A 20,846-nucleotide genomic window follows, 5' to 3' on the forward strand; every position below is an offset into this window, starting at 1 on the left:
TATTGGCGCTTGTAGGTATCTCTCCCTGCTGTATCATTTGTGCCAGCTTACTCCTGTCCTTTTGCTTATCCTCTCTTTCACTTTTCAGATTTGAGAACCTTGAAAGCAAGATTGTTTTGTATTGTGAGCCTCACTGTGCAGCTGTTTGCACTGCAGCTGGTTTACAGAGTATTTTTGCTCCTTGAGGGCATCATTAGATTGATTGATTGCAAAACACTCACTCTCTTCCATGTGTGTGTCTTTGACCGGCAGCCTGTGAACAGAACACGTGAATGCAAATCCATATGAGCGGATTGTAGATTTTCAAAAAGTGTTGGAATGCTCTGTGACAGATGCTGTCTTGGCTCTATATTGCCATCTATTGGTCATGTCTGTTAATCGCTTAGTTTTAAATGATGCATTAAGTTTTTACTATGTCTGAATGGTATCATCAGGAGAGAGAGTGAATCGCTAGCCAAGGTTCCTGAGTCAAGAATATTAAAGCAGATACGCAGAACCTTTATTTTAAAATAAATTTCTGAGTGGATAGTATCTCCATCCTTGACTCTTGTATGCTGCATAAATGAGAATAAAATATATGTATATTTGAGAGTTAAAATCGACCGCAAAGTTGGCGTTCGAGCTGCCCCGCTGAGCCAGCCAGCCCTGAGTGCATGACGTCACAGCGGTAACCGGTTTTAAGGCCGAGGCCTTTGACAGCTATAGACCAAAGTCATATCAATACAACTTTATGGTGAAAGTAAGAAATCCCGTTACCGACTTGCTCAACTAAGACTGATTTGACTTCATTGATTGTGGGTTGACTCTCATTAAAACAGGATGGGTGTTATAACTTATGCAACAGACATGTACATGCATGCATTTTCACTGATAAAACGTAAAAGGCTCATTAAATAATCAGATGAAGTGAGACAATCACATTCTGAAGCAAATTAAGTCATCTTATACCGGTAATTTAAACACACAATACAAGTTACATGTATTAATCTAAATGCAGGTAAACAACGTAGTGTTTTGTATCCAAAGGAGAGTCAGAGTTTACCCATCTGTGTTCTCGCTTCTTGAAGGCCGAGCTTGTGACCGATTGTTTTGAAGCAATCTGACTTTCAGTTCTCCGTTCATTCGCTTCTTCCATGTAAGGGCGAGATGGCAGCAATATCCAGCAGAGAAATCAGACGGCTGCTCCACTCATTCTCCATTTTCTCCATACTGAGTACTCCTCCATTACTGCTCGGCTCAGGCAATTACTAAGACCCAGGACAGGACGTCACCGGTTTTAGCAACAACCGCAGGGAGGTCACTGCCTGAGTGATGTCACGTCACATTCCGTCCCGGCTTTTACCAACAACCCTTGGCTCACGCTCTGGGAGAACTGATGCAACTGAACTTACTTTCCTTTTTTAAAATAAAGAAAATACTTTCCTTTTCTTGTAGTTTTAATTGTTGGTACTGCACCCTCTTTCAATACGGGCTTATAGCCAATGCTCCTCAACAGATCAGAGGTCTTGTACGAGTCTTCAGTAAAATGTGCAGAGCAGAGGAGAGACCACTTCGTAGGTGCCCAATGTGCCTGTGAACTTCTCGCAAAATGCATCCAAATCTTTGTAGTTTGAACGTTTTTGGGCTATAAATGCAACGTAAATCCACCTTTTGTCGTGTTGCTGCACCTGCCAGCAACACATCTACGTGGCATGGCGATAAATTAGCTCAAAACGGAGGATCGAAGTTGCAGTCAGCTGTGTTTTTTGTATAGCGGAAATGGCGATGAGACTGATAGACTTCCTGCTGTGACATTACGGACATCAAGGTCATTCACTCAGACCGCTACCTATATGAATCACTTTAATCGTAAAAATGACTATATTAGATTTATTGTTAACGCTTAAAACTATTCCTGTGCCATTCTTGAGGTCTCAAGGCATTTATAAACGAAAGTGAGGCCATGGTTCTGCGTATATGCTTTAAGTCTCTGGAACAGTTATTTTTCTTTGTTGTTTGAGGGGGATCCCCCTCATTTTCTGGTAGACAGAGTATTCGGCAGACGTCATGAGGGTTTTTTTTTTTTTTTTTAAATATCCCATCAACCAATCAGAGCAACCAAAAAAAGCACCTTCTGTGAAAGAGATGTATTTTTGAACGTGTAACACTCTACTCCAATTAGGTGCCTGCTGAAAGGGTTTTTGTTTTTTAAATGGACCCCAGACTATTTTTTTAAATTCAGAACACACTTATTACTTGAATAAAAGATATGAGTCATATTGTTTAGAATAAATTTCTTTAACTGCCATGTTTTAGCCTCGTTTATGTTGGTGTATATATTCACATTTTCTTCCTAACATGCTTAAAATATGGCTTTAGCATTTTTTTAAAAAAGGTTGGGGTTTTTTTTGGTAGTACAGGAACAAGCAATTATGAGTGCACAGTTTTGTAAATATCCTGCTGTTTCTTTTGTTTGAACATAAGTGTACAGTTTCTCGGCAACCATCTGCAGGACTGGGCGAGCACATTGGAGTATTCACTCGCCCAAGAATATAGCTAATGAGTTTATAGCTTGCTGACTGTAGTTTTACATTTCCATTTAATTAGCCATTGAATGAATTCCTGAGAAATATGCAGGTTATGTTGCCCTGCTGTTTTTCATGTCCTGGATAAGAATGCGTTTGGAACTGCCAGTGCACTTTGTTTTTAGGCTCTCCTGAACACACAAACCAAACTACGAACACTAGTCCCGAACTTCACTTTCAACCTCGGCTTCTCTGGAAAGTTCTACCATGCAGGTAATCTTTAGACAGTGAGACTTGAATTTCACAAACCATATTCCTCCGCTCTTCTGATGCTGAGTCGCAGCTCTAATCCATGTGGTGTGTTTTTTTTTTTCCCCCCCTCTCTCCTCTAGGGACTGAAGAGGAGGATGAAGGTGATGACATGCTGCTCCAGCACAAGGAGGAGTTCTGGTGGTTCCCTCACATGTGGAGCCACATGCAGCCACACCTCTTTCACAATGTCAGCGTGTTGTCTGAGCAGATGAGGCTCAACAAACTCTTTGCACAGGTCAGGCATAAGACAGTAGCAGAACCATCATACTGTGAGAGAGATCAGAAAAAAAGACCAGAGAGAATATGTATAGATTTGGATCTGTTGTTCGAGTTGCATCAGCACCAATATCAATCTTTTATGCGTTGTGATGAAGTTGGGTGGTCTGATCAGTGTGTTCAACTAGTTGGGGATGGGGTGATGGGTTTTTTTGTTTTGTTTTGTTTTGTTTTTTTGTTTTTCCTCCCCCTAATGCTGAGGCTCATTAATTCTGTCTGAAAAAGGCTGATGTCTCATCAGACCAGACTTGACTGACGTAAGACGGATGTGCTGTTCTAGGAAAATCAATAATGGGTTGGTGTGATGTTTTGTTATCACCCCAGAGTTGATTATTTTTCAATAACCGCATGCTGCAACGTTTTATTCCTCTTACACCAAAGTAATATGCCAACACTGATGTTTTTCATATTTATTAACGAATGATTGGTCCTAATTTTCTTTTTTTTTTTAAATATATACTTATGGCTTGCTGTTGAAAATCATAGGGAGTTGGTCACCATTATCACTTTGGTTATAACAGCCATTCCCTCACTTTCTCTTGCAGTTAAAACAAACAATGCAATTTTTTACGAAGAAACCACAGAATACAAAGTCTTCCGGGCGGCACGGTGGTGTAGTGGTTAGCGCTGTCGCCTCACAGCAAGAAGGTCCGGGTTCGAGCCCCATGGCCGGCGAGGGCCTTTCTGTGTGGAGTTTGCATGTTCTCCCCGTGTCCGCGTGGGTTTCCTCCGGGTGCTCCGGTTTCCCCCACAGTCCAAAGACATGCAGGTTAGGTTAACTGGTGACTCTAAATTGACCGTAGGTGTGAATGTGAGTGTGAATGGTTGTCTGTGTCTATGTGTCAGCCCTGTGATGACCTGGCGACTTGTCCAGGGTGTACCCCGCCTTTCGCCCGTAGTCAGCTGGGATAGGCTCCAGCTTGCCTGCGACCCTGTAGAACAGGATAAAGCAGCTAGAGATGATGAGATGAGACAGTCTTCCATCGTGAATGTTTTTGCTGCAGAAAAATAGTCACCACTGACTGTTACGAAGCACTGAAATTTTAAATAAATTCTCAAGTCTCTTCAAGGACAACTTCAACATTTTATACAGTTTCTTAGTTAAATAACACATTTTAGTCCATTTATTCTTCAACTTTTTTTTTAACCTGTCTACCATACAAGTTCATGTGAGCTGTGCTGCTATAGATAATTAATCAATCATATTTAAGAATTGAACAGCACTGTGGTATAAATTTAATTTTCTGTTGCTAATGTGCAGCTAGTACATGCAATTTGAGTTCGAATTTAGCAAAGCAAGTTAGTGCGAAGTATACAGTGACCATTTGATCACTGTTTGTTTGGTTAAATGACGCAATATGTCTAACCTTTGTACCTTTCTGTTCTGTTTATTCATGGCGCATTTCAATAGCAAGAATAAAGCAGAAGAGAAATGATCCACCATATGAGGGCACAATAGCCCAATTAATTGTTTATGCACGAGACCCTTCTGATTTAGTCATATACATCTACATATTTAATCTAGATTGGAGCTGTATGTTTGGCACCATTTTGTCATTTTACACAAAGGGAGCATAACATTCTGCCATTTTTCAGAAACATTGCATTAATCAGAGCAACAATAAAAAGCAACTTAATTCAGAAGGGTTCAGTGTTAAATATAGGAATAAATTCTTTGTCAGATATTGTTATCCAGATTGCCTTCAGCCTACAATATTGCCCAGGGAGTTTGCATTTCCACTTTGTACTTCTGTTTATTTGTAGAGTCCTCCTTTACACTTGACATTGTTTATTCTGGCTGCAGACAGGACGGTGAGTCTCTCCTGTTGAAATTAAGGCCACCCTGGTGTAATGGTGCTTGTCGGAGTGGGATACGGCTCACAGGCAGACAGTGCAGGAGTGTGCTGTGAATACAAACCAGGCCACTCCTCCACTCCATAATCCTCCTGTCACATCCCGGCCTTACGCTAGACACTGACGTGCGCGCTCTCCACTGCGCTGGTCACCGAACACGGCTAAGCTCCTTCATCAGAGCTTAATGATCCTGCAAACGGGTCTCCTTGTCAAGGGCGTTGAATAGGACATGCTCACACTTGCACTCGCTGTCCTCAGACAGGGTCAAATTCAGAGAAAGAGAGGGCGCGAAAAAGTATCGCGTTTCAGGTTGCATTAAAAAGTCAAATCAAATTTTGTCTGAATTTGTCTCCCCAATGTTTGTCACCCCTGTGTAGTCAATTTCGACATCCTGCCAGGACTAATTTATTTATTGAAGGGTTCAATATGAAATAAAATGCAGCTCTCTCCAAATCCATGTCTGGGCAGCTCTGCCTGATGGGTGCAGCAGCAACCTCATAATAAATACAATAAACCCATGCAGTGTTTTCATTTCCTTGTTTAGGAGCATGGGATCCCCACAGATATGGGCTATGCTGTGTCACCACACCACTCTGGCGTTTACCCTGTACACAGTCAGCTCTACGAGGCCTGGAAGAACATTTGGGGAATTCGGGTGACGAGCACAGAAGAGTATCCCCACCTGAGACCAGCCCGCCATCGCAGGGGGTTCATACACAATGGAATACAGGTCAGAGACTTGGTACATGCCTGTGTATGTCTCAAAAACTTGAAATATTGCAGCTGATATTTTATTGAAATCTCTTGATAGTAAACTTTTTTCAAATATATTTCTAGTTATATAAACTCGTTACGTTTTTCCCACTTCGGAGCAGAAGCTGAGTGCTTATATGTTGAACCTAATTTATAATTTTTCCAGTTTGTTAGTCATCAGCTGCAGCCAATTTAATAAGCAGAAAATCTAAAACAGAAATAGACCAACCAGTCTGAAGCCATTTATTCAACTCGGTGAGGTGAGAACCACCTGTTCTCCGTTTTTATTGAATGGAGTACTTGCAACAGATAAAAATAGTAGCCGATGTCCAATTGTTTTTGCCACCAAGCACAAGAGAGGCATGTGCTTTGTCATATAAATTACTTTCTCACTCATCTGTTTACTGTATAGGGGAAGCAGTAAAGGAGATACCAGTCTAAATTCAGACAACACTTATAGGGGTGTTCACACGGCACATATTTGCATCGATGCTGCACGGATGTATTTTGTTGCGATATATCTTACACCGGTGTAAATTTTGCGCAGCGTTCACACGTCACAAACCTGCTTACTAGAGAGAAGCGTGTTAGCACCGGTGCAGCCCCACTTGCAGTCACACGGCAGTTTCTGCGACCGTGCAATAGTAACAAAAACTTTATTACTATCATTTCCTTTGATAGTAATAAAGTTTTATCATTTCCTTTTATTACTATCATTTCCTGTCATTATTACTATCATTTGCGATAGTAATAATGCAGAAATGAAATATGCGCATGCGTGAAAATGTACTTCCTTTTCCCGGTTGTCATGGCATCACCAAGCGCCGGGAAAACAACGTGGATGAAGGCACCAGTGTTGCCAGATATTGCTGATGTTTTCCATCCCAAAATATGTTCAAATCCGCCAAAATGCACTTAAAACTGCCCAATCTGGCAACATTGGAAGACACGTAGTTCTGTTGTTGTTGATATTTGCCATTTTGGAAGCGCAAAATACCAGGATGCAAATTATGCAATGCCCGTATGTAATCAACTCTCCTCACGTGTAGCGAGTCTACCCCTGTAGTGTTCAGACGTCCCATTTTATATCGGTGCTGCCCCGCAAACTAGCATTTACTCCGGAGTAAATTTCTTAAACCACCTCCCGAGCAGGGTTAGATTTGCACCGGTTTAAGCAGCGTTCAGGGGCTACACCGGTATAACTTCGTATGGTGTGAATGCTCTACTGGGGCAGCCCCGGTGCTAGACTGGAGTAAAAGTTGCCGTGTGAACACCCCTTTAGTATTGAGTGCTTTGGAAACATCACTGTCGCATCCTTTACAAAATTGAAACAATGCAAATATATCCAACAAAATCCATGAAAACCACAGAAATGTAGAAGGTGCCTTTCTGTACTGAATGCATCAGGTACAAGTCGCAAGCACATTAGTGGTAATTAAACATTTAACAGAGTTGGCTCAACAGTCTTCATCCTGACAAGCACGTTTCTCGCTGAAAGATATTTCTATGCATTGTGGTACTTGATGCAGAAGTTCATGCAGAAAGAAATCAGTCGTGCACACAATCTTACGATGCACTAAGGTTGGGAAATAATGTTGAATTATACATACACGACACTTTTTCGATGGAATAAAAACTTTTTTTTTTTCGCAGCCCGGTTTCCATCAAATCCTGTGCTCTGATTGGCTGGTGAGCGGGTCCATATCCTGCGATACGGACCCTGGTTATGGACCTCTGGCGACTTGCTCGTTCAGAACAGCAAACATAGTAGCATTTTTTGTCAACATTTATTTATTTTTATAAGATTATCAAAAATGTTATACATTTTTGCCGGCATTTCTCAGGAGAATGGCATTAATTTTACATCATGGATAGCGATAACGACAGCGTTCACAGTGAAAGTGAGTTTTACTACCCTGAGGAGGAAGAAATAAAAGAAAACATTTCAGGAGAAAGCTAAAACCTGTAATTGTTGCTAATGCTGAGCAAAAAACATGGCTGAATCCTGAATGACTCCTATTTGTATAAATAGGGGACTACATAGGCGGCAAAATGTAGTTTTGTTTTTTTTTTTTTCCTGCCATGGAAGTGCACTTGTATACCGAGGAGGAAGCAATTTGCATTACAGCCGTGACTGAGGATTCAAAATGGCGGCTCGGCTCGGTTTTCCCTTTCGGGCGCTCTCGTTTTCTGTTAGAATTTGGTAAAGAAAAAAATATTATTTACCAGCTTAAGGTCGGTCCGTATGGTGAAATACCGTGACCTCGGCCTTGAATACTGACCTCGATCACAGTATTTCACCATACGTACCTCCCAGCTGGTAAATGGCATGTAATTTTTTTTTTTTCGTGGTCCAAATCCTGCGCTCTGATTGGCTGGCGAGCAGGTCCGTATCCTATGGTATGGACCCCAGCTATGGACCTCTGGCGACTCGCTCGTTCACAAGAACAAACAACATAGCATTTTTTGACAACATTTATCTTTTTTTTTTTTTTTTTTATAAGATTTATAAGATTATCAAAAATCTTATAACTTTTTGCCAGCATTTCTCAGGAGAATAGCATTAATTTTACAGCATGGATAGTGATAACGACAGTGTTCACCGCGAAAGCGAGTTTTACTACCCTGAGGAAGAAGAAATAAAAGAAAACATTTCAGAAGAAAGCTAAAAACCTCTAACTTGCTCACGCCAAGCAAAAACATGGCTGAATCCTGAATGACTCAATTTTGTATAAATAGGGGACTACATGGGCGGCAAAATGTAGGTTGTTTTTTTTTGTTTGTTTGTTTTTTTCCTGCCATGGAAGTGCACTTGTATACCAAGGAGGAAGCCATTTGCATTACAGCCGTGAATGAGGATTCAGAATGGCGGCTCGGCTCGGTTTTCTCTTTTGGGCGCTCGTTTTCTGTTAGAATTTGGTAAAGAAAAAATTAAATATATTATTTACCAGCTTAAAGTCGGTCCGTATGGTGAAATACCGTGACCTTGGTCAGTACTTTCAAGACCTCGGTCACGGTATTTCCCCATACGGACCTCCCAGCTGGTAAATAACATGTATGTATTCTATTCCCTTCTCGCAGGTTTCATTCATTTGGTTTGATAGCATGCAATATTGTTAGCATTATTATCCCCCGCCCAAACAAAAATTGACGGTAGATATACTAGCGTCTGGCTGGCCGGCCATCCGGTCACATTTTTGTTTCCGGGCCATATCTTTCAAACTACTGAAGATATCTTCATGAAACTTTTGTTTGTGTATATATGACTTTCTCACCAACCGGCCCCAGACTGTGAGACTTGGCCCCCACTTCTCCTCCACCTGCACGTTGAGCACTGGCTCTCCACAGGGCTGTGTGCTGAGCCCCCTCCTGTACTGCCTCCACACCCACGACTGCAGTTCAACCCACAACAACCACCTCATCATCAAGTTTGCTGACGACAGCACTGTGGTCAGACTCATCTCGAAGGGAGACGAGGCAGCCTACAGAGAGGAGGTCCTGAAGTTGGCAGCCTGGTGTTCGGAGAATAACCTTGCTCTGAACACCAAGAAAACCAAAGAGATCATCATTGACTTCAGGAAGCACAGCACTGACCTAGCCTCCCCCCATATCAACGGCAAGTGTGTGGAGAGGGTCCACACCTTCCGGTTTCTTGGCGTTCTCATCTCCGACGACATCTCCTGGACAGAGAACATCATGGCAGTCAGCAAGAAGGCTCAGCAGCGGCTACACTTCCTGAGAGTCCTCAGGAAGTACAACCTAGACTCCAACCTGCTGCTGACCTTCTACCGCTCATCCATTGAGAGCCTGCTGACATACTGTATCACAGTATGGTACGCCAGCTGCACTGCTGCAGACACGGAGAGGCTTCAGAGAGTAGTAAAGGCAGCACAGAAGATCATCGGCTGCCCTCTCCCCTCCCTGATGGACATTTACACTTCCCGCTGCCTCAGCAGAGCTAAGAACATTACCAAGGACAGCTCCCACCCTGGCTTTGATCTGTTTGACCTGTTGCCCTCCGGGAAGCGCTACAGGTGCATCAAGACAAAAACAAATGGACTCAAAAACAGCTTCTTTCCAAACGCCATAACCACCCTGAACTCGAATATGCACTGACTTTATAGTCTAACACACACACACACCCAGCCCCCGGACTCTCCCTGTGCAATACTTATAATGCGCAATACCCGGGCTCTCTCTGTGCAATACTTTATAATGCGCAATACCCAGACTCTCTCTGTGCAATACTTATAATGTGCAATACCCCACTCCATAATGTGGAACACAACACTGTACATAACACCCCCTTCCCCCCCACTATATTCTTTGTTCTGTGTTTGTATTGCATATTTTTATGCTGTTTGCACTGTGATTGGAGTTGCTTTTAATCTCATTGTACATGTGTATAGTGACAATGAAGGCATTCTATTCATCTCATCTCATTATCTCTAGCCGCTTTATCCTGTTCTACAGGGTCGCAGGCAAGCTGGAGCCTATCCCAGCTGACTATGGGCGAAAGGCGGGGTACACCCTGGACAAGTCGCCAGGTCATCACAGGGCTGACACATAGACACAGACAACCATTCACACTCACATTCACACCTACGGTCAATTTAGAGTCACCAGTTAACCTAACCTGCATGTCTTTTGACTGTGGGGGAAACCGGAGCACCCGGAGGAAACCCACGCGGACACGGGGAGAACATGCAAACTCCACACAGAAAGGCCCTCGCCGGCCACGGGGCTCGAACCCGGACCTTCTTGCTGTGAGGCATAAATAGATTTTAACTTGGTTTCTAAGAGCGATGTTCGTTTCTGGAGCATATATCCAAAACTATTCATGATACGGATTTGAAACTTGGTATACATGTTAACAAGGTGATGTAGATGTGCCTTTTCATACTGAGAAATTTGAGAAACTTTCATTTTTCTATGGAAACAATTTCAGACTTGGTGTCTCAGGTTAGTCTTAGGGGTCAGTTTTGTTTCTGGAGCAGAACTTGAAAACTATGAGTGGTACGGTCTTGAAAGTTGGTATATGTGTTGATTAAGTAATGTATATTTGCCTTTTGATACTAAGAAATGTGAGAAATTTAAATTTTTAGCTTACCTGGACCAAAGGTCCAGTGGGTTTATGCCATGGGCTGCTGAGGTCAGTGTAAAGAGGTAGGGTTGGTTTCCTGCAGCAGAACTTGAAAAATGTGACAATATCTTGAAACTTGGTCTATAGTTGATATATAGGGCGGGAGATGTACTGTAGATGACTGTCTTCTTGTTGCTTATCCTACGTGTATGACGTCACTCTACCCAACGGAGAATGAGCGTTGAATATGGTATATGATATTGCATGGTTGCCAAGACAATGTGCCACACGTCGGAGACACACAACTTCTGCGCCAGCAAGCAACTGTGACAATTTGTAAACAAACCTGGCTGCCAGGTTTGCTTCATTAAATATGGAAGATTTTGAGAGAATTTTGAAAGAGAAAGATGCGTTGAACACCCGAAAGGAATGTGTATGTATAATAATAAAGTAATATTGGCTGGCTCTTTTCATGGTATATCAGATATATTCTATTCAGCTAGCATGATCTTGAACTTGTCTTTGACTCGTTCAGTATCATGCTCGCCGAATGGAATATATCTGATATGCCTCTCAACGCCAGCCAGCCAGTATTATTTAAATATTCAGGGAATTAAAATATTTCAATTCGGGCCACCCAAAAAGGTGCACCCCAAATAAGTGAACAGCGAACAAGTTCAGACTTTGTGCGAGTTAAATGTTAGAAATGCAGCTGCAGTTAAAGCAAATAAGATACTTGTATTAGTAAAAAATTCCACTTCTCCCCCAAGTAAACATGATCGATGGTTGGAGCTCACCATGCTTTTTTTAAACGTCTTGGTGCTCTTATACCCTTAAGCAAAACTCCACTGTTCTCTGGATTTCGTAATATTTCTGCTTTGCTTGCTCTCTTTTTGTGCATTTCTGTCAGATCATGGGAGTTAGAGATGCTCAACAACTAAAGAATAGTCTTACTAATGAGAAGATATTCCACTGTTTCTCTGTCCAGGTGTTGCCCAGGCAGACATGTGGTCTGTTCACACACACTATCTTTTATAATGAGTACCCTGGAGGTTCTCGTGAGCTGGACAAAAGCATCCGTGGAGGAGAGCTCTTCCTCACAGTTCTTCTCAACCCAGTGAGTGCTGTGTTCTGTATGTCCTTTAAACACACTAATGAGTACTGCTTCTATTAGCTTCCCTGTTGCTTCGGAGTCTGTGATACCTTGGAGCTGTTAGTCCAAGTTTGTAAAAATTTTCTTGAACTTTTTTTCGTCCCTACAGATCAGCATCTTCATGACTCACTTGTCTAACTATGGAAATGACCGCCTAGGCCTCTACACCTTTGAGTCTCTTGTAAAGTTTGTGCAGTGCTGGACCAACTTACGACTTCAGACCCTGCCCCCGCTGGAACTGGCAGAAAAGTACTTCCACATCTTTCCAGAGGAGAGGGACCCACTGTGGCAGGTGAGCCAGGCACATATTAATTGTTAATGCATTTTCCTGTTCTATTAGATGATTTGAAATAGGATTTTTTTTTTTTTTTTTAAATCCATTTTGGCATCAGTGAATGCTGTAGCTGGCAGGTCTGGGGTCTTGTTCACAAAGGATCTCGGCTTAGTGTTAAGGGTTTTCCTGTGTGGCACTAGGTTCATAACTCATTTCTCTTTCAAGTCTATTCACAAAACTGCTAAGAGGAACTTTTTTTAAGATATTCCTAAATTATAATATTAGTCTTTGCACCAAACCAAATCCCAATGGATAGTGTCATAAAATGAAAGTTTTTGCTCTTTTTTTTTTTAATGAAACGATACCATGTGAACAGTTACATTAGATTTTTAGAAAATTATCATACAAAATAGTCTCATGTCCATGTAATTAGAATATGGGTTATACAGTCCCTGTGTAGCAGTGTCATGCATCTATGGCTTTAGTTTAAAAAAAAAATCTAAAAGAAGCAATATTTGATAGGTGAACATTTTGGCATTTAAATTGTTTCCATGTAGTATGAAATCAACATTTTAATTTTTTTTAATAGTAATATGATCCTGTACAATAGGTTTTCTTTTTTGAGCCCATCACTGCTGATGTACATTCATGAAAAACGCTGTCATCAGTAGCAACAACTGATTTGTTAATAGCAGTCCAGAAGGATTTATGTAAAATACAGGTAGTCGTCGACTTGCGGCCTATGCGATTTACGACTGATCGACTTTACAACCGTCTGGTTATGACTGGCAAGTGTTTCCCGGCTGAGCGTACGACAGTTTTCGCCCCAGCTCCCGGCAGCGCCCAGCATCCAGCCAGTGTTGCCAGATACTGCTGACGGTTTCCAGCCCAAAATATGTTCAGAAACCGCCCAATCTGGCAACACTGCATCCAGTCTCTTCTATTACGTGTGCAGTGTTTCGCTGGACAAACAACGAGCGAGCTACAGCGCGCGTACGGCTTAACCAGATCTTGTGCTATAACGTGCGCAGCTGGTAATCAAAGTAACTTTCACTTTTCTGTTCTGTTACACTGTTCTGTGTCCAAAATGAAAAGTTAGTTTTCAACTGTTCAGCTAAAAAAAAGTAATTAAAGCGATTGTGTTGTTGAAATGATGTTTGCAATTTATTTATAATCAAAAACTGATACAGGTGGATGAAAGTGATGGTGTGATAAAATACTATACTAGTACTACTCAGTGATAAGAAGTCCTAGTGAATGCTTGATAAGTAGACAATAATAAATAATTAGGTGTATTTTTTGTTTGACTTAAACCAAATAATGAGCCAAGGTAATGAAATCAGAAAATGTTGATAAAATAAGAATTTAAGATGATTACATCATCATTACACATCACAATATGCTTACGTTCATTTAACATAGGCCGACTTACGACCAGATCGGTTTACGACCGGTCAGTCGTAACCAAACGCAGTCGTAAGTCGACGACTACTTGTACAACTCATGAATATTTGCAGTTTATTACTGAAATAATGCCACAATTAATGTGCTCCATTTTAAACCTTGTTGTCAGTAAATATCAAGCTTGTGAACTTGATCGTGCAGCAGCAATTAGAATTGTTCATAATTTAAGTCACATTAAGTGATTTAGGAGTCCTTTGGTCTCAGGGTTTTTGACACATTATGTCCTGCTTTTAGTGCTAAAATTCTTTGGGAATTACTCCGACTTAATTCCAAGTCTTAATTTTATTATTAGTATACCTATTTAACATGCCCAACAGTTATTTCTGAGTTGACCAATGAGGTTTAGAGTCTTTGTAAATATTGTCCCAGTGTTTTTGCAAAGCCTGAAGCACTCTGTCCTTTTTTTTTTTTTTTTTTAATTTACTGCCCATCCTTCAATTATTTCAGAACCCCTGTCATGATAAGAGACATAAAGACATCTGGTCTAAAGAGAAGACTTGTGATCGATTGCCCAAATTTCTTGTTATTGGCCCCCAGAAAACAGGTAAGTTGCATTTAATCATTATCAGAAATGTTGTGACCGAAAACCGGAACAATGCTTTGGTCCTGAAGTGCATCTGTAATTCACAATTAAGTTGAATCAGTTTTAAAACGAAAGCTTTGCGCCTGCTGCCAATTTTTTGCTGCGTCTCCACCTCAGGAACCACAGCCTTGCACTCTTTCCTCACCCTGCACCCAGCGATCACGAGCAGCTTCCCCAGCCCTGTCACTTTTGAGGAGATCCAATTCTTCAATGGTCCCAACTACCACAATGGCATTGACTGGTATAATGCTGCCTTATCTGCATTACATATCTCTGTGCACAAAGATGACCAAGCATGGTCTGTTAATAGACATCAATTTCAGGCCCTACTGACATTCAGTTACAAATTACTTGAAGCCTGAAGTATGAAATTGTGAAAAGTCTTCAATAATTATGTGACAGAATACTAGTCAAAAGTTTGGACACGCCCTCTAATTATATTTATTTATATATATATACACACACACACACAGGTAGTTGTCGACTTATGATCTATGCGACTTGCGGCCTATCGACTTTACGACCGTCTGGTTATGACTGGCAAGTGTTTCCCAGCTGAGCGTACAACAGTTTCCGCCCCAGCTCCAGGCATATCTCTCGCGCGCCCTCGCGCACTCCGTCATACAGTTTCCGCCCCAGCTCCTGGTTTATGAAACGAGCAAATGCTCCCGGCAGCCCGAGCGCTGCAACAGCTGATGATGACGTAGATGACCCACAGCCAAGCACCAGTGATGCCAGCGGTCACTAAATTTTGTATTTTGCTATGTTTTACATTTGTATTTTGGTATGTTATAAACTAAAGTGTTTTCTATTTTTCACACCTGTATTTCGTATTTTTTGTTTTGCACATATTAAAGGAACAGTCCACCGTACTTCCATAATGAAATATGTTCTTCTCTGAATTGAGACGAGCTGATCCGTACCTCTCCGAGCTTTGCGTGACCTCCCAGTCAGTCAGACGCGCTGTCACTCCTGTTAGCAATGTAGCTAGGCTCAGCATGGCCAGTGGTATTTTTTGGGGCTGTAGTTAGATGCGACCAAACTCTTCCACGTTTTTCCTGTTTACATAGGTTTATATGACCAGTGACATGAAACGAGTTCAGTTACACAAATTGAAACGTGGCAATTTTCTATGCTAAGTTTCTATGCTGAGTGAAGGTATCAATGCGCTGCCGAAGCGCGCAGAAGGTGTTAGTACGCCTGTCATTATAGTGTGGACTTTCCATAGCATAGAAAATCGCCATGTTTCAATTTGTGTAACTGAACTCGTTTCATATCACTGGTCATATAAACCTATGTAAACAGGAAAAACGCGGAAGAGTTTGGTCGCATCTAACTACAGCCCCAAAAAATACCGTTGGCCATGCTGAGCCTAGCTACATTGCTAACAGGAGTGACAGCGCGTCTGACTGACTGGGAGGTCGCGCAAAGCTCGGAGAGGTACGGATCAGCTTGTCTCAATTCAGAGAAGAACATATTTCATTATGGAAGTACGGTGGACTGTTCCTTTAAATGAATTGTACTGTACGCAGTGTAGTATGCAGTGTTTGACTTAAGCCAAATAATGAGCCAAGGTAATGAAATAAGAAAATGTTGATAAAATAAGATTTTAAGATGATTACAATATCATTACACGTCACAATATACTTACGTTCATTTAACATAGGCCAACTTGCGACCAGATCGGTTCACGACCTGTCAGTCGTAACCAAACACAGTCGTAAGTCGACAACTACCTGTGTGTGTGTGTATCAAATTATTATTTTTTTAATTCATTAAAATACACTTTTGTCTTAATAATGATGGCTGTCGTTTCTTTTTACTTAGTCGAGTAGTTCTTGACATGATATGGATTACTACAGTTATGGAATTGGGCTATTTACTGTATTTTTATTATTTACTGTTTGATCTCAAACACATTAAGAAGGCAAGAAATTGCACTAATTAACTTTTGACGAGAGACAGCTGTTAATTAAAAAGCATTCCAGGTGACCACCTCATGAAGCTGGGTAAGCTCATGCTAATAGTGTGTAGTGTGTCAGACTGGCTACTTTCAAGAATCTAAAATATGAAACAGATTTAGTTTTTTAACACTTAATTCCATATATTCCGTATGTTCTTTCATAATTTTGATGTCTTCAGTATTCATCCATCCATTTCGGCATATCACTACAGTGGCGTGGCCGCTCTGACAGCTTCAGCCATGAAAGTTTCGAGGGAACATTACAGTAGTGGTTTCCCGTTGCCTTCTACTGGATTATTTATAGAGGTTTACTCCTCTCAACCATTCGCACCTATGGACAATTTAGAGCCACCAATTAGCCTAAACTGCATGTCTTTGAACTGTGGGGGAAACCGGAGCACCCAGAGGAAACCCACGCAAACACGGGGAGAACATGCAAACTCCACACAGAAAGGCCCTCACCGGCTGCTGGGCTCGAACCCAGAACCTTCTTGCTATGAGGCGACAGTGCTAACCACTACACCACCGTGCCGCCCCTCAGGATTGTTCTATAATGTAGAAAATAGTCAAAATACAGAACAACCTTTGAATGAGTAGGTGTGTCCAAACTTTTGACTGGTACTATATGTGGACTACTGATAAATCTTTAAAGGCCTTTTTCCTGGCAGGGTTTGCGTCCACTTGTCCTGTTCGACAGACGTCACTGCAAATTAATATTCTTAAAAAGAATAAAAAATTCTGACTGATCACCTTTTGTCCCATAGTGAAGCCAGGTTCTAACCATTGCTATAGAGTCTGTTCAGTGTGGCCAGAAATCATTTACTTTCAGAGGGAAAGACCATGTCATGTTTCCACAGAAATGTGAAAGTGCTACAATTTGGAAAGACTCATTGCCACCAAATGCTGCAAATTCTTGATCGGTTAAAGGCAGGATGCTGTGAACACAAAGATATTCGATCGATAGCTTGTTGAAAAATTCAGTATTCTTGTTAGACCGGGTGGCATTGAAAAAGCCATAAAAAGTATGACTGTCAGTCTGACGACTTCTACAAGGTGTGGGTTTTCTCTCACGTTATTTCTCCTTGTCTGCTGTCTTTAAGGTATGATGTCAGTGTTGTATTTGACTGTCCATCACACACAGGTACATGGACTTCTTCCCCTTCCCCTCAAATGTGAGCACAGACTTCATGTTTGAGAAAAGTGCTAACTACTTTGACACAGAGGTGGTCCCCAAGAGGGCTGCAGCCTTATTACCCAGGGCCAAGATCATTGCTGTGCTCATCAACCCAGCAGACAGAGCTTACTCCTGGTACCAGGTACAGCCCACTCTTTCTTTCTTTTCCTTTACTCTTTCTATGTATGTATGAATGAATGAATGAATGAATGAATGACCTGGACAACAGCCACATCTCCCAAATTTGTGACCTTGAAGTTGCTTGTTTTCTTTTCAGCATCAATATACATTATGGATATCAATTATACTGCTTTTTCTGTGAGGTGTTTGTGTCATCATGTAGGATTTGTGTTATTTTCAAGCCAGATAACCAGTCACTTTATGTTCAATTTGCATTTTTGAGTGTCATCCTCAAGTACACCGCACTCGTCTAGCATTTGTATTATGGAAAACTTACCACAGGGTTTTTGTTTTTTTTTTTTGTGTGTGTGTGTTTTTATAGCACCAGCGAGCTCATCACGACCCATCTGCGATAAACTACACCTTCCATCAGGTGGTGACAGCAGGACCTTCATCCTCTAAAGAGCTCCTGGTGCTGCAGAGCCGTAGCCTCAAGCCTGGAGAGTACGCTTCTCACCTGGAGCGATGGCTGCTGCACTTTCAGTCCAAACAGGTGCACTGCAGCCACTAATCTCGTATACAAGATCTGTACTGGTGCCTGCTGTTTGGAAAGCATTTTTGTGTGCCTGTTCTCAGAAAGTTCAGTGTCTGACATAAAAATGCATTAGATTTCAAATAAACAAATACATTTATATCTCCCCAAGTCAGAGACGGTTCTTACAAGTGTATTCACCAGTGCAGCTTCTTGAGTATGCCCTCTGGTGGCTGTCCCCTTTATAATGTAGACCTACAGTCAAGCCGGAAAGTCTGCACACCCCTTTCACCTTCTCTACGTTTTATTACGTTATAGACTTGTTCTACAATAGATTGAGTTCATTTTTTGTCACAGGATTCAACACAAAATGGCTCATAATGACACAGTGAAAGAAGGTTTTTAGACATTTGTGCTAATTTATTAAAAATCAAAAGGTAAAATATCATATGCACACAGTGTGCACACCCTTTGATAGGACACCCAAAAGTGAGCCGAGGTGCATTTTGTCTCCACTGATACTGCTTGAGATGTTCCTACAACTTGATTGGAGTCCACCTGTGGTAAATTCAATTGATTGGACATGACTGGGGATTGCCAACACCTGCCTATATAAGGTCCCACAGTTGACAGTGCATGTCACAGCAAACTCCAAGCCATGGGGTCAAAGGAATTATCTGCAGACCTCAGAAACAGGATTGTGTCAAGGCATAGATCTGGAGAAGGGTACAGAAAAATTGCTGTAGATTTACAGGTCCGAAAGAGCACAATGGCCACCATCATTCATAAACGGAACAAGTTTGGAACCACCAAGAATCTTCCTAGACCTGGCCGCCCAACCAAACGGAGTGATCGGGGAAGGCCTTGGCCAGGGAGGTGAGCAGGAACCCGAGGGTCACTCTGACAGAGCTCCAGCATATCCTTGTGGAGATGTGAGAACCTTTCAGATCATCAACCATCCAGGCAGCACTCCATAAATCAGGCCTTTATGGTAGAGTGGCCAGACAGAAGCCACTCCTTAGTAAAAGGCACATGACAGCCTGCTTGGAGTTTGCCAAAAGGCACCTCGAGGACTCTCAAACCATGAGGAACAAGATTCTCTGGTCTGATGAAACCAAAATTGAACTCTTTGGCCTGAATACCAAGCGTCACGTCTGAAGGAAACTAGGCACCGCTCATCACCTGGCTAATGCCATCCCTACAGTGAAGCATGGCGGTGGCAGCATCATGATGTGGGAATGTTTTTCAGTAGTGGGAATGGGGCGACTAGTCCTGATGGGAGGGAAAGATGAATGCAGCTAAGTACACAGAGATCCTTGAAGAAAACCTGCTCCAGAGCGCGCTGGACCTCCGACTGGGGCGAAGGTTTACCTTCCAACATGACAACGACCCAAAGCACACAGCCAAGAGAACGAAGGAGTGGCTTCAGAGAAAGTCTGTGAATGTCCTTGAGTGGCCCAGCCAGAGCCCAGACCTGAATCCAACTGAACATCTGTGGAAGGAGCTGAAAATGGCTGTGTACCGATGCTCCCCATCCAACCTGACAGAGCTTGCAAGGATATGCCAAGAAGAATGGGCAAAAATGTCCAGAAACAAGTGTGCCAAGCTCGTAGCTCCTTTCCCAAGGTGCCTTGAAGCTGTAATTGCTGCCAAAGGTGCATCAACCAAGTAATTAGGCTAAGGGTGTGTACAGATACGTAACTCCTAAATAACCCATTTTTGTTAGTAAAATAAAATTGCATGTTTTCTAAAAACCTGCTTTCACTTTGTCATTATGGGCCATTTTGTGACAAAAAATGAATTCAATCTATTGTAGAATAAGTCTGTAATGTAATAAAACATGGAGAAGGTGAAAGGGGTGTGCAGACTTTCTGGCTTGACTGTATGGTGTTGAACCTAATTTCCTGCTTCAACAGAGCACACCAGACGGTGAATCTTCACAAATATTTATCAATCCTAAATGTCATGGAAGTCAACCTAGTCAAACTAGTTTTTATTTTTAATACTTATTTGTGGAGCATCTCAAAAGAATTTAATCTAATTATAACCCCACAATGAAATACATAACTTAAACTGTATATGTTGTTTTAACTTGTATCTCCTCCTCGATGTCAACAGTTACATATAGTTGATGGAGCTATGCTGCGCTCCAATCCTGCCCTGGTGATGGAGGGCATCCAGAGGTTTCTCGGAGTCACCCCTATTTTTAACTACACCCAGGCTCTCATGTGAGTCCTCCTACTTTACTCATCCACATCATGTATGTATTGTATGTGTCTATATGTACACTGCAACCCTGCTACAACTAACTCCTCTGGGGACGTCCAAGTAGTTAGTTATACCGAAAAGACTGTAATACTGAAATGGAACCCACTTGTCACACCGCTCACTCTTGCGTAAAACAAGGCCAACTGGATTTAATCTATATTTATGCTCAATTCCCTTATATGTTTACAAAATAAAGGAAATACATCATTCTTAAATAAAGGAAATAAATCTCACACCATCATTTGCTTGCCGCATCTTCCTTCTTTTCAGCCCACCATGTTGATTGTAGTTATGGATGAAGTCCTGGAGCTCTCTTGCTTCAAAAGTTGAAATATAATTTTTTTGGGATACCATTTTCTTTAGACAAATTAATTGCTTTCTCACCATGCTTTAGACGGTCCAGGATATGAAGTTTCTTCGACAGTGTCCCGTCTGCACGTGCACAGCAGCACGCCTCGAAATGCTACTCATATGTACAAGCGCAGCGCTATTAGGGCTACCAGCCATGTACACTTGTGTTCAAAATAATAGCA

The 20,846-nt window shown here is 41.8% G+C and overlaps 1 protein-coding gene across 6 annotated transcripts in view; it reads left to right on the plus strand.

The window, feature by feature from the left end:
* Window positions 1-20,846, plus strand: part of ndst2a (N-deacetylase/N-sulfotransferase (heparan glucosaminyl) 2a) — a 346,042-nt gene that overhangs the window by 319,867 nt on the left and 5,329 nt on the right. For all 6 annotated transcript variants that reach the window (XM_060926282.1, XM_060926279.1, XM_060926277.1 and 3 more), the window contains 10 exons: window positions 2,690-2,777; window positions 2,897-3,051; window positions 5,491-5,676; window positions 11,771-11,899; window positions 12,045-12,227; window positions 14,121-14,217; window positions 14,374-14,497; window positions 17,361-17,535; window positions 17,896-18,066; window positions 20,164-20,273. In XM_060926282.1, the coding sequence (XP_060782265.1) occupies window positions 2,690-2,777; window positions 2,897-3,051; window positions 5,491-5,676; window positions 11,771-11,899; window positions 12,045-12,227; window positions 14,121-14,217; window positions 14,374-14,497; window positions 17,361-17,535; window positions 17,896-18,066; window positions 20,164-20,273 (1,418 nt within the window). The remainder of the gene's footprint in view (window positions 1-2,689; window positions 2,778-2,896; window positions 3,052-5,490; window positions 5,677-11,770; window positions 11,900-12,044; window positions 12,228-14,120; window positions 14,218-14,373; window positions 14,498-17,360; window positions 17,536-17,895; window positions 18,067-20,163; window positions 20,274-20,846) is intronic.

The sequence above is a fragment of the Neoarius graeffei genome, chromosome 7 (genome assembly GCF_027579695.1).
Source record: "Neoarius graeffei isolate fNeoGra1 chromosome 7, fNeoGra1.pri, whole genome shotgun sequence".
NCBI classification, from domain to species: domain Eukaryota; kingdom Metazoa; phylum Chordata; class Actinopteri; order Siluriformes; family Ariidae; genus Neoarius; species Neoarius graeffei.